General features: G+C 34.1%; 1 protein-coding gene and 1 long non-coding RNA gene across 2 annotated transcripts in view; both read right to left on the bottom strand.

Annotated features, from left to right (window-relative positions):
* Nucleotides 1-3849, bottom strand: part of LOC135129478 (uncharacterized) — a 187867-nt gene extending 184018 nt beyond the window's left edge. Inside the window, exon 1 of the mRNA XM_064056627.1 lies at nt 3517-3849. Within this exon, the coding sequence (XP_063912697.1) occupies nt 3517-3573 (57 nt within the window). The 5' untranslated portion in view covers nt 3574-3849. The remainder of the gene's footprint in view (nt 1-3516) is intronic.
* Nucleotides 3850-9588: 5739 nt separating this feature from the next.
* Nucleotides 9589-10437, bottom strand: LOC135129539 (uncharacterized). The gene is made up of 2 exons (XR_010280596.1): nt 10195-10437; nt 9589-10136 (listed from the first exon to the last, which is right to left on the bottom strand). It is a non-coding gene; the product is annotated as an uncharacterized LOC135129539 (long non-coding RNA).
* Nucleotides 10438-12583: the final 2146 nt, after the last annotated feature.

Raw genomic sequence — 12583 nt, 5'->3', positions numbered from 1 at the left:
GTTTACTCCAAGGAAAATAAAGATGTAACTTCCACAAATTGGACGTCTTCTGTCAATGCTGAACCAGGGGTTTTAACGGAAGTTTTCAACGCCTTATCAGGACTTCCACTTAAAGATCGGGATTGTAATCTAGTTGTAGATGATATGGCTATTCGAAAACAGCTCATGTTGAACCCTAAAGTATGTAAATATGTGGGAGGTTGTGGCTTTGGGAATGAATTACAGCTGAATAATTCACAAATATTAGCCACGGAAGCGTTAATATTTATGTTAATGAGTCTTAATGGCAAGTGGAAATGGCCCATTGGGTATTTTCTCTACACGCGCAGTACAGCTGTTGCACAAGCTGTATTGATAAAAACTAGTTTGAAGTCATATGCTCAAGTTGCTTTGTGAGTATGGGGTGTAACTTGTGATGGAGCATACAATAATTTTTCAACTTTATATCACTTGGGAAGCAATATTAATTATCAAAATTTTGAAAGCAGAAAAAAACATTGTGAACTTGAGACCCACTGTTTTAAACATCCTATCCAATAAGACAAGGTTTATTTTATCCCTGACGCTTGTCACAATGATGGCATTGCATTACTAAACTTCATGACATTCAATATAGTATTGCCTTAAAATTTGCAAATAAATTAAGTAAACTGGATGATAGAATTTTTGACTTTTTAAATAGTAGAACTCCTTTTCAAAAAGGTTGTAAGGCACCAATTTGCCCACATAATATTTCAAATTTGAAGAGCTGCATTTCTCCCTGCGTAGAATATTTGATTACTCTATACGATAAAACTAAATCAATTTGTATATACTTATAGGCAGGGCCGGTCCTAGTATTTTTGGCGCCGGGGGCAACATTTTCAAGAGCGCCTATGTAGATGTGCCTAGAGGGTTTTTTTTGTAGGTATTATAAAACAAATGAAACATTTAAAACAGGTTTGATTTTTACAACTAACAAGTGAAAAAAATACCTATATAGACAATTATATTAATTTATATTAATTTTGCGGGCTTTAATGTTGGCAAATTGTTGGATGATTTTATGAGGGTCTATTTCTTTAGCAATGTCTTTTTCAATAGATATAATAGCGAGATCGTTAAGCCTATTTTGTGTCATTGTTGACCGAAGGTAATTTTTTATTATTTTTAATTTAGAAAAACTTCGCTCTGCTGAAGCGACTGAAACTGGGATGGTCAGTAAAAGTTTTAGGGCAATTACAATGTTCGGGTACAATGATAATATTTCGTTTTTGTGCAAATAATTTAGAACATCTATTGGTGCGAATACACTGGGTGGTAGCAACAAATTTTGTAACTCCCTATACAAACCGTTACGATCAACGTCTTCATTTTCTTCATCTGTCAATGCCAGTTGAAGGTCCATACAATTAACAACTCATTTGATGGTATATCTTTTAAATTTTTGAAATTATATAAAAAGCTAAAGAGCTCACAGTGTTCTTGAAGAAGCTGAAACCTTTCTGATACCGCATTTATTGCAACATCTAAAATTACATAATAAAATTCAATTTGGAATTTTTTTTGGGGATCTATAATATTTTCATCTTTAGTCTCATAATTAAAATTTCTTCAAGGAACCCTCTTGTTTTTTTATTTCTGCTTGTTTTGCAATTTTTCTTTTATAGTTATCCCAACCAGATAATTTTCTTTTCATTCCAAGTACGGACATCTGTTAATTTCAGACATATTTTTTTTAATTTCTTATATACATTCAGTGGGCGGATGTAATTTTATATTTTGAATTTCATTTTTCTTACCTTTGTTAAATCACTGACACTGAAAGAATTCACGTTATACTAATACAATGTTATTAAAAGAAAGCACAAATGAACGACAAACTAGTTTTTGTTTGTTTCGTATGCTTGTAAAGACAAGACTAAACTGTGACTAAACTTATTTTGCGAAAATTCGGGGACAGAAAATGTGTTTCTCCTCTAAAATAAAAAGTATACATTACCAAACAAAGATGACGACACATGAAGTGATTATTTATTAGTGCCTAACTGCCTAATATATATTGGGTCTCGGTGTCTGACAGTCCGACTTCCGGTCTTGACGGCCAAGGCGCCAGGCTTTTACCCGCAGGTCGGTTTAAAGCATAAAGATATCGCATACATTTTAGCGAAGGCGTTTACTACCCGATTCCGAAATCTAGAAAAAAATGCATCTGTTTCAAATATTTTTAATAATTTGAAATTGAATTTAGCCACATTTGGCGCCTGTTTCACGTTGCCGCCTATGGCAAGTGCCTCCTCTGCCTCCCCTGTTAATCCGGCCCTGCTTATAGGTAACAGGAAAACATTTATTAATACTCAACAATTGTTCACCAATACTGATAGCTGTTTGAAATATCTTTTAACGTACAAATTTTCACAGGATCATACTGAATTGCTATTTTCACGCATAAGAAAACGTTTTGGTTTTAGCAATAATCCAAACGTTTAACACAGCCTCAAAGCAAATTTTATTAAAGAACAATATAACAGCATGTTCCGCTTCAAATTGTGTAGCCTTGGATTCAGATCCTTCAGGTAGGATTTTCTAAGCAAAGTGGAACAAGAAATCGCAAGAGGACAATGATGAAAAAGAAATGTTACATGAAGATTTCTTAATAAATAATATAACGAAAGACAACATATTATTTTACATATTTGGGTATATTCTTAGAAATATAAGTAAAAATAACAAAAACGTTATGTTCTAAATGTGTTTTCAATGCAGTTAGGAATTCAGGGGAACATAATTACCATCACGTTTCCGAGTAATTCTCTGTTACTTGATGCAAAAAATAGGGCTGGTCAAAGAAACAGAACGCGAACTTTTTATTGTCACTAAGGGTTTTACACAACTTTCGCAGTCAAACATTGAAAAAAATATATATGTTTCGTATGAAAAGTCATTTTGTTAATAATATTTTCTTAAATTTCACCTGTGACAATGAGAGTGTTGGGACATATCACAAAATTGAATTTATAATTTTAATAGTGAAATGTTATATTAAAATACAATTATTTAGTCTTCGAAAATTATTTTCCCAACACAAGATGGCTGCCAGTAAGCCGCATCAGTTTACAAAATTTATTTTGTTTATGAACTAATAAGCCAACTAGAATGTAAAAATAAACATTTCTTGTGACTATTTTGTTTTATTTCCAAATGCTTGCTAACCTTTTTTCAGTCAACTAGCAACATTTATTAATATAATATGGCCCTTAGTTTTATTATATATAATATATAATGTTTTTTTATAACTTTATATATCTTTTTTCCTTATGTTAAACAACAGTGCTGCTCAAGACCTCGCGAATCCACGTTATTCCGGACTCCCCTAACTGACTAAATTGATAGATATAACCTAACTTATTTCTTAAAATGTTCGTATATTTCGGCATTTCAAAAATCCAAAAGTAGGTCAACACACGCATGTTGATAATCGTTTAGGTACATTGGCCACTAGGCCATTTTGCCGAAGCTTTTTGAAAGGAAACTTACCAAGTTATAGCCGATTGAAACCTTCTTTTGAAACAAGTCACACGTGGCCACTGTCATTATCACGAACTACGAAGTCTAGTCGAAACGGGTAAAATTTATCTAAATGTAAATATGCAGTCGCGACTTATCGAAGAACAATTAATTTAAATTAAAACACACCCGAGACGGTAAAAACTCGTACCGTACCACACAATGAACCGCCAAACGCCATACCATTGATAACAATTGTCCATTGTGACCACTTCGACAACGTTTAATGTTTATAAATAGGAAACATGTAAACACATGTACACACCATCACCAAATACTCCATTAGTCCCGAACCTAACCTAACGACTTCACGAGTAACAAGTAACAAAGGTCGAATATCCCCAGATGATTTTCTCCCTAACATGCGTCGCTCAGGTAGGCAACGCCGCACACAAGTGGACTCGCACCAAATGTAGGCAACCAACTATACATACCATTTAGCTCGTACGAATTACGATAACGAACGGAGCAAGTAGTTCCACGTTTAGGACAGGCACGTAACCAAGGGGGGGCCAGGGGGGGGCACAGTGTGTCACCCCTGGTGCCCCCTTAAATTAATTTTAAATTTTAAATGTAAAGCAAATTCGAAATTTCCGATCAACGGTAAATTTTAGCTATTAGTAATCTTCTTATGTTCTTATCTTGTAATATAACTCTCTGAGTAAAGCGATACTGCTGTGAACAGTTTTGTCGATAACTTTTTTTAAGAATTATCCAATACAACTGATATGACTTTTTTTTGGAGGCCCCATTATTTGAAATTGGTGCCCGGGTTGGGCCCCTCCAAAATAAAAGGCTGGTTACGTGCCTGGTTTAGGAGTATGTTTGTAATGGGGTGCAAAGCGCCCTGCCTCCACTATAAAACCCAACATTACAACCACGCGTGTTGGTGACTATAAAAAGTTAGGTTATGTTAGCAACAGCTGCCTTAACAGTGAGATCAAACATGCACTCGAGTGTTACCAGAGACATTGATTAAATACATATAGATAGACCCATGCTATTGTTTGGAGCGAACAGGCCAACGGCCGGCGAACAAGAGATGGCGCACCAACAGTCGGCCGTCAAACGCCGGCGAAAAGCTTGGACACCAATCGCGCGCGTAGATAACCCAAATCACAGCAACAATACATTTAATAAAGCTACCACTCGACAGAGGGCGACGAAAACAATGTTTAAAATTTTATAGTAACCATTTATATAATTTGCAACGTTGCCAGATGAGCCTAGCACAACTTTGCCGTTATTTCTAGTCGATTAGATTTTATTTCGTTTAAAAGTTTCTGGTGAATAAATGGAATTATTATAATGAATAAACAATACAAACAAATTATTACTTGTTATTTTAAATACTTGTTAGTGTTGATGAAAACATAAATGGTAATTAAAGTTATTCTAAATACGGTCCGGTAGCTCAAATTTTACAGTACGAGTGATATGTTTCAGGACGAGTAGGTAGCCGAGTCTTTAATTTCGAAACGAGTACTGCGAAAAGAGTTACCGGACGTATGTTGTTATGTATTTTATTTCATACTGTCAACATACTTTTTTATTCGATAATATTATTATTATTTTGAGAAAAAATCCAAATCGAGTCACTTTTTCTGACATCGTTAGCAACCGCTCTTTGGTAAATGTTTTAATTTGTTTATTCGTGCAAATCAGCATCATATGTTTAAACACATAGTACTTATAACACTTTACAGGACTTATTGTTTTGTATAATCCGACTCGATGGACGAATGTTTTGTGCAATCCGTCTCGAAGGACCAATGTTTGTGCAACTCGGCTCGTCCTACCAGTATTTTTTGTAATCTGGTTGATACGACAATGTGATACCGAATTGTACTTTGATATTGCTCCAAGGACCTTTGTTTTCTTGCGTGCGAGATAATAGACAGCGTTCGGTTTCGATGTTTAATACAGGACGGTTACAGAAATACTAAATTTACATTTGTATTTACAATAACAGGTAAAGCAAAAGAGACCCAAAAGGGTCAGTGGCCGCTTCCGGAAATGGAACACTAGTCCTTTTTGGCTCAATTTTATCGGACTTGTCCGTTTTTTTGATTTTACCGGAATCGTTCGATCCAGTAAAACGTCAAACTTGACATAGTATAAAGTAAAATAAATAAATTTTATTCAATTTTGACATGTAAACAAACGTTTATTTTGCCGTCAGTAGGCCACTAAAGCTTTGGTTTATCCGGTAGCACCATAAAATTTTTAAACCGCTAGCGAAATAAAATTTTTATTTTGCTGTTTTAAAACCATGGTTACCATTTCTGTAATTTCTCCAATGCCTTGCTGCTCTTTCCATCTAAGGAACTTTTGATACACTTTCTGATTTGCTCTTTTTTGGGAGCAAGTTTTGCCGTTGGAATCTTGCATGATTTTGCAATTTTTCGATAATTTTAGTTTGTTTAAAATAAACAAACACCGTCGCCAGAGTCACATACTACACACACACACCTGATATTGTAACCTAAATTCTACGCATATAAAACTTTTATTTGGTCGCTGTCAATTCTGACGTTTCTCGAATGTGAACTTTGAATCACCAATTTTTTCACAATTTGGGACTTGGGGTTGTCAAAATTGAATAAAAGTTTGTATTACACTCGCGGTTAAAATGAATGTGTAACTCGTGGTCTTAGGGCGCTCGCGGCATACGCCGCTCTCGCTTTAAACTGGCCGCTCATTAAACATTCACTTTAACCGCTTGTATAATAAATAACTATTATGATGTAAATACAATTAAGTATATCGATAATTCGCTACTGAAAATTTATTGAAATATAATTTGTGTTAAAAAAAGATTTTTGTGGTTTTATGGTTTATTAACATAATTTACTTATTTGAAATTAAATATTTTTAATACATAGCACAAGTTCTTGATATTCTTTATTTTTATTCCAAGTAATAATTGTGTTTCCTTTAGTTTTAATCAAGAAAATTTTTCGGTTATTATCTAACATACTTTTGTACATTAAGAAACTCCATTCCACGTCACAGGACGTTACAGGACAATATTTAAATAAATAAAGAAGTCGTTTTATGTGTTTTAAAATTCACTCTGATTTCCGGACTTTAGACTTTTTGGTGTTTCACTTCGGCACAAGAACTAGTCGTATCTCAAAGAAAACAAACAGTGGAATATACCGTATTGTACCTATATTTCATAGTAAAAATGTCTAAATTTTTTTATGAAGAGACAGACTGTTCTAGGAAACTTTACTAAATCTTTTCATTTACGAGCTATTGAAAGTCCGCCGGTCTCACTGATACTTCTTACTTGGCTCCTACGAATGAAGCGAAAAATGCACAGATTGAAAATATAGTAAATGGGGTAGTATGTATGCGTGATATGTCGTTAGACATTAGGTATTTTGCAAATAAAATTTATTTCATTGAAAACAGAAACAATAAAAAACATATCTGTACAAGTTTGGAATCGATATGGCCAGTTGTTTAGAATATGCAAATATGCTTTTGTTCGTATTTACAATTATTACGAAACAGGTTATCAAATAATCTATTTTCACATGGCGAGACTTTCAAGCGGCCGAAGAATTAAAAACCATAAATTTTCATTGAAGAAACAAACTCTTCCAAGAAAATTACCAAATCTTTTAGTTTACGCACTATTGGACGAGCACTCCTTAAAACGGTCAGTATACCTAATCGCATTATTCCATTGATACCTACCTACCGAAAACGTTGCCAGATGCGCCTAACACAAATTTGCGGATATTTCTCGTCAACCAGATATTATTTCATTTAGAAGTTTCTGGTAAATAAATGGGATTATTGTAATGAACATATAAAACAAATAAATTGTGATTATTATTTGTTGTTTTAACCCATTAGACGCTTATAGGCTTATAAGCATACTTTTCTTGAAAAATCGGTAATAAATTCAGTGAAACATCTTTGTGCCTTAATTCCTATTGGTAAACTGGGATTTTGAATAGAGGTCGCAGGAAAATTTTGTATGGTTTTATGGTTTATTTACATAATTTTCTTATTTACAATGAATGTTTTTGATATATAATACAAGTTCTTGATATTATTTATTTTAATTACATTTAATAAACCATAAAACCACAAAAAACTTTTTTTAACACAAATTATATTTCAATAAATTTTCAGTAGCGAATTATTATCGATACACTTAATTGTATTTACATCATAAAATTTATTTATTTTACTTCATACTATGTCAAGTTTGACGTTTTACTGGATCGAACTATTCCGGTAAAATCAAAAAAACGGACAAGTCCGATAAAATTGAGCCAAAAACACGGAGGTAGAAGAGACACTCTTCTACCTCCGTGGCCAAAAATGACAATTGTTCCATTTCCGGAAGCGGCCACTGACCCTTTTGGGTCTCTTTTGCTTTACCTGTTATTGTAAATACAAATGTAAATTTAGTACTTCTGTAACCGTCCTGTATTAAACATCGAAACCGAACGCTGTCTATTATCTCGCACGCAAGAAAACAAAGGTCCTTGGAGCAATATCAAAGTACAATTCGGTATCACATTGTCGTATCAACCAGATTACAAAAAATACTGGTAGGACGAGCCGAGTTGCACAAACATTGGTCCTTCGAGACGGATTGCACAAACATTCGTCCATCGAGTCGGATTATACAAAACAATAAGTCCTGTAAAGTGTTATAAGTACTATGTGTTTAAACATATGATGCTGATTTGCACGAATAAACAAATTAAAACATTTACCAAAGAGCGGTTGCTAACGATGTCAGAAAAAGTGACTCGATTTGGATTTTTTCTCAAAATAATAATAATATTATCGAATAAAAAAGTATGTTGACAGTATGAAATAAAATACATAACAACATACGTCCGGTAACTCTTTTCGCAGTACTCGTTTCGAAATTAAAGACTCGGCTACCTACTCGTCCTGAAACATATTACTCGTACTGTAAAATTTGAGCTACCGGACCGGACCGTATTTAGAATAACTTTAATTACCATTTATGTTTTCATCAACACTAACAAATATTTAAAATAACAAGTAATAATTTGTTTGTATTGTTTATTCATTATAATAATTCCATTTATTCACCAGAAACTTTTAAACGAAATAAAATCTAATCGACTAGAAATAACGGCAAAGTTGTGCTAGGCTCATCTGGCAACGTTGCAAATTATATAAATGTTTACTATGAGATTTTTACACATTGTTTTCGTCGCCCTCTGTCGAGTGGTAGCTTTATTAAATGTATTGTTGCTGCGATTTGGGTTATCTACGCGCGCGATTGGTGTCCAAGCTTTTCGCCGGCGTTTGACGGCCGACTGTTGGTGCGCCATCTCTTGTTCGCCGGCCGTTGGCCTGTTCGCTCCAAACAATAGCATGGGTCTATCTATATGTATTTAATCAATGCCAGAGATAATAGAGATATGACAGCTCGCAAAATTAAGCGACAATAGTCCTTATGTACTGCGCCCCAAACCGTCACTTTCGGGCGCGCTATTTAAATTTGAGTGAAACTTTCGTAGCGCGGCTATTTGATTACCAGGGATATTACCAATCGTAAGAATATACCAAATGTGGTTAATCTTTCTTCCAAAAATACTAGGTTCCTCATAAATGGAAAAAGACAAGATTAAAAAAATTACAATCATTAAGTTTATTCGAAAAATGATTGTATTATATCTAACATTTGTTGGTGCTTTTGTAATGTTTACATCCTGATTAATAGTAAATGGATAAAAAAAAAACATTAAATTACTCAAAATGCTTGTATTAACTTTTCTTATCCTTTAAAACTCTAAAATGTGCATACACAACACAAACTGTACAATTTTATAGCGAGGATAATAATAAAAGCACCCACTAGCCCATTAGACGATTGTTATTACAATCTAACGTTGAAATTCAAGGACGACACTTTAAGGGGTACAGATACAGTTATAATATTGAATGTTACCTTTTCATTGCGAAGATGACTTCAGTCACTTTTAGTTCTGTGCGGGTGTTAATAAAATTATTTTTATCCTCATATTATTAATAGTTATTTACATCACACTTTATTAGAATATAAGCAAATACAAGCTATTGTTCTGTATAAAATATATGCAGCACAACCCAACTGGTAATTGTGCTTTTGATTTAGCAACATTTTGTGGGGGCTAACAAATCCCACAAAATTGTGCAACATGTAATATTTGTATATAGTCTGTATTTATTGACTTCCAACCACTATCACCCTGAAACTTTCTCTTCGTCCACCTGCATGTCGTAAAACTTATCTTTTGTTCACCCTTCCCAATAATTCTTATCCTTCGAAGATTTCGAGTACCTTCTAAGAACTCTTTCGACACAACCGTTTCACCGCTCTCTACCAACCTGTCTTTTCATTTTCAAAATCACAGACTCTAACACTCTTCCCTTATCTACTGAACCGACAACATAAAAAATAAATACACCACGAACGCAAGTCCTGTTTTAATCATTTGATCACACCACAATTCTTATCTGCTAATCAAGATATTTCCAATTTAAGTGAGAGGTACAACATCCCCACCATAATTAATAATTCCCAACCACCTCATAATGCCCTAAAAATAGATGGGATAGAGTACAAAGAGTTTGATTTAGCTGAACAAAATATCTTACGATAAATATGTGGACACTCAGTGGATGCATGCTTAAAACACTCTTCTCACATATGCTGTGAATATACAAATGCATGTGGCAGAAATTCTAGAGACTACATTATTGTCGTTTCCAAGCCCACAATTCTGAAACTTTATCTTATGGCAATCTTAATGTTCCGTATGAACAGTTTGCATATTACATTGAACAATTAGAAAATGCCTTCAGTAGTTCATTTGAACATAATACACTTTTGCTTCAAGTTCCTAGAGAACTTAAAAATCAGCTGGCCTTAATAGCATCCATGTAGTAATCTCCCCCTTGATTATCTCTGGTAAACACAGGCATTTCGCGCGTATTTTGCGACGTTTTTCTGTATTCCACGTGCCTTTTAGAAAGTTAGGGGGTGCACGTTATTTTATAAATATTTTTATAAAGTTACAACGATGCCTTGTGCCGTTTTTGGGTGTAATAGCGATAATCAATCAAAACATTTTCGGAACGACATAAAATTTTATTCGTTTCCAAGGGACAATGTTACAAGACAATTATTATGGGTTATTTCTTGTTGTCGTTCGGACTCTTTTACAGTAAAAAATGCAAGAGTGTGTTCGCAGCATTTTAGTGAAAACGATTTTGAACGCAATTTGCAACACGAACTTTTGAATTATCTCCCTAAAAAAGGTTAAAAAAAACTAAAGTCTGGAACTGTGCCTTCGTTATATCCTCCTAAAAGCAAAACAATCAAACTTAATAACAATATGGGGTATAAAATTTAACACGGGGATCACTATGGCCACTTTTAAAAATGATGCACACACACGGTTCAATAGTAGGTACATTGTATTTATTTTTAGTAGTTATTAAAAATTCTTATTTTTAAGTTCAGATTATGTGGTAAAATGTTGTTTTTGTCAATTGTGTCGAAACCATTTTTTGTTCTATTAATAAAAGATTGTTTTACAAGTAGTAAAAGTGGTCGTTTTAATGGAAGGTTTAATTATCGAAGGGAGCGAAAAAGAAAAATCACATTTTTCTTATATGTTGAGCATGTTATTTTTTCGTGTACTCAGTTTTTCAAAGTTTAAAACAGAATTTCTAAAGTAGATTCCAATTTACGATAATTATGTTTGCGTTAAATGTGAACAATTACCATCACAACAAGTATGTTCATGATAATCAAATAAAACCATAAAAAAGCAAAAAATGGATAATTCTGAAGATCTTGGCATTTTCAGATAATCTGCAGAAGCCATTGCGAATGTAGTGCCCGTAAAATAGTAGGAAAAGTATGAAAGGTGTTACAAATACTTTGCTGAATGATTGAGAAGAACAAAAAATTCAAATAAAGCGGACGAGACATCAGTTATGCTGAATGGTTGGAAAAGTGTTACTAACGAGAAAAATAGCACTTTTTATAATCATCTCCAAATTAAAGCCGCATTTTTCTATTGAAGAGCTACGTCAAAAACGAATACGGAATCGTGATCCTGAGGAAAATCCGCGTAAAATGACACCCAACACGGTCGAAAACGGACCAACTTTGAAAATTTCAAAATTTGCATTTTTCTCGCTTATTTGAAGAGATACGTCAAAAACGAATGCGGAATCGTGATCCTGAGGAAATTCCGCTTAAAATGACACCCAACACGGTCGAAAACGGACCAATTTTGAAAATTCCAAAATTTGGATTTTTCTCGCTTATTTGAAGAGATACGTCAAAAACGAATACGGAATCGTGATCCTGAGGAAAATCCGCGTAAAATGACACCCAACACGGTCGAAAACAGACCAATTTTGAAAATTCCAAAATTTGCCATTTTCTCGCTTATTTGAAGAGACACGTCAAAAACGAATGCGGAATCGTGATCCTGAGGAAATTCCGCTTAAAATGACACCCAACACGGTCGAAAACGGACCGATTTTGAAAATTCCAAAATTTGGATTTTTCTCGCTTATTTGAAGAGATACGTCAAAAACGAATACGGAATCGTGATCCTGAGGAAAATCCGCGTGAAATGACACCCAACACGGTCGAAAGCGGACCGATTTTGAAAATTTCAAAATTTGCATTTTTCTCGCTTATTTGAAGAGATACGTCAAAAACGAATGCGGAATCGTGATCCTGAGGAAATTCCGCGTAAAATGACACCCAACACGGTCAAAACTAACCAATTTTGAAAATTTCAAAATTTGCCATTTTCTCGCTTATTTGAAGAGATACGTCAAAAACGAATGCGGAATCGTGATCCTGAGGATATTCCGCGTGAAAAGACACCCAACACGGTCGAAACCAGACCAATTTTGAAAATTCCAAATTTTGCCATTTTCTCGCTTATTTGAAGAGATACGTCAAAAACGAATGCGGAATCGTGATCCTGAGGAAATTCCGCTTAAAATGACACCCAAC

The sequence above is a fragment of the Zophobas morio genome, unplaced genomic scaffold, assembly GCF_036711695.1.
Source record: "Zophobas morio isolate AGI-343-1 ecotype UQ-CSIRO unplaced genomic scaffold, CSIRO_AGI_Zmor_V1 ptg000016l, whole genome shotgun sequence".
Classification (NCBI taxonomy): Eukaryota; Metazoa; Arthropoda; class Insecta; order Coleoptera; family Tenebrionidae; genus Zophobas; species Zophobas morio.
The sequence above is the reverse complement of the archived record's forward strand: the minus strand, read 5'-3'. Positions and strand labels throughout refer to the sequence as shown.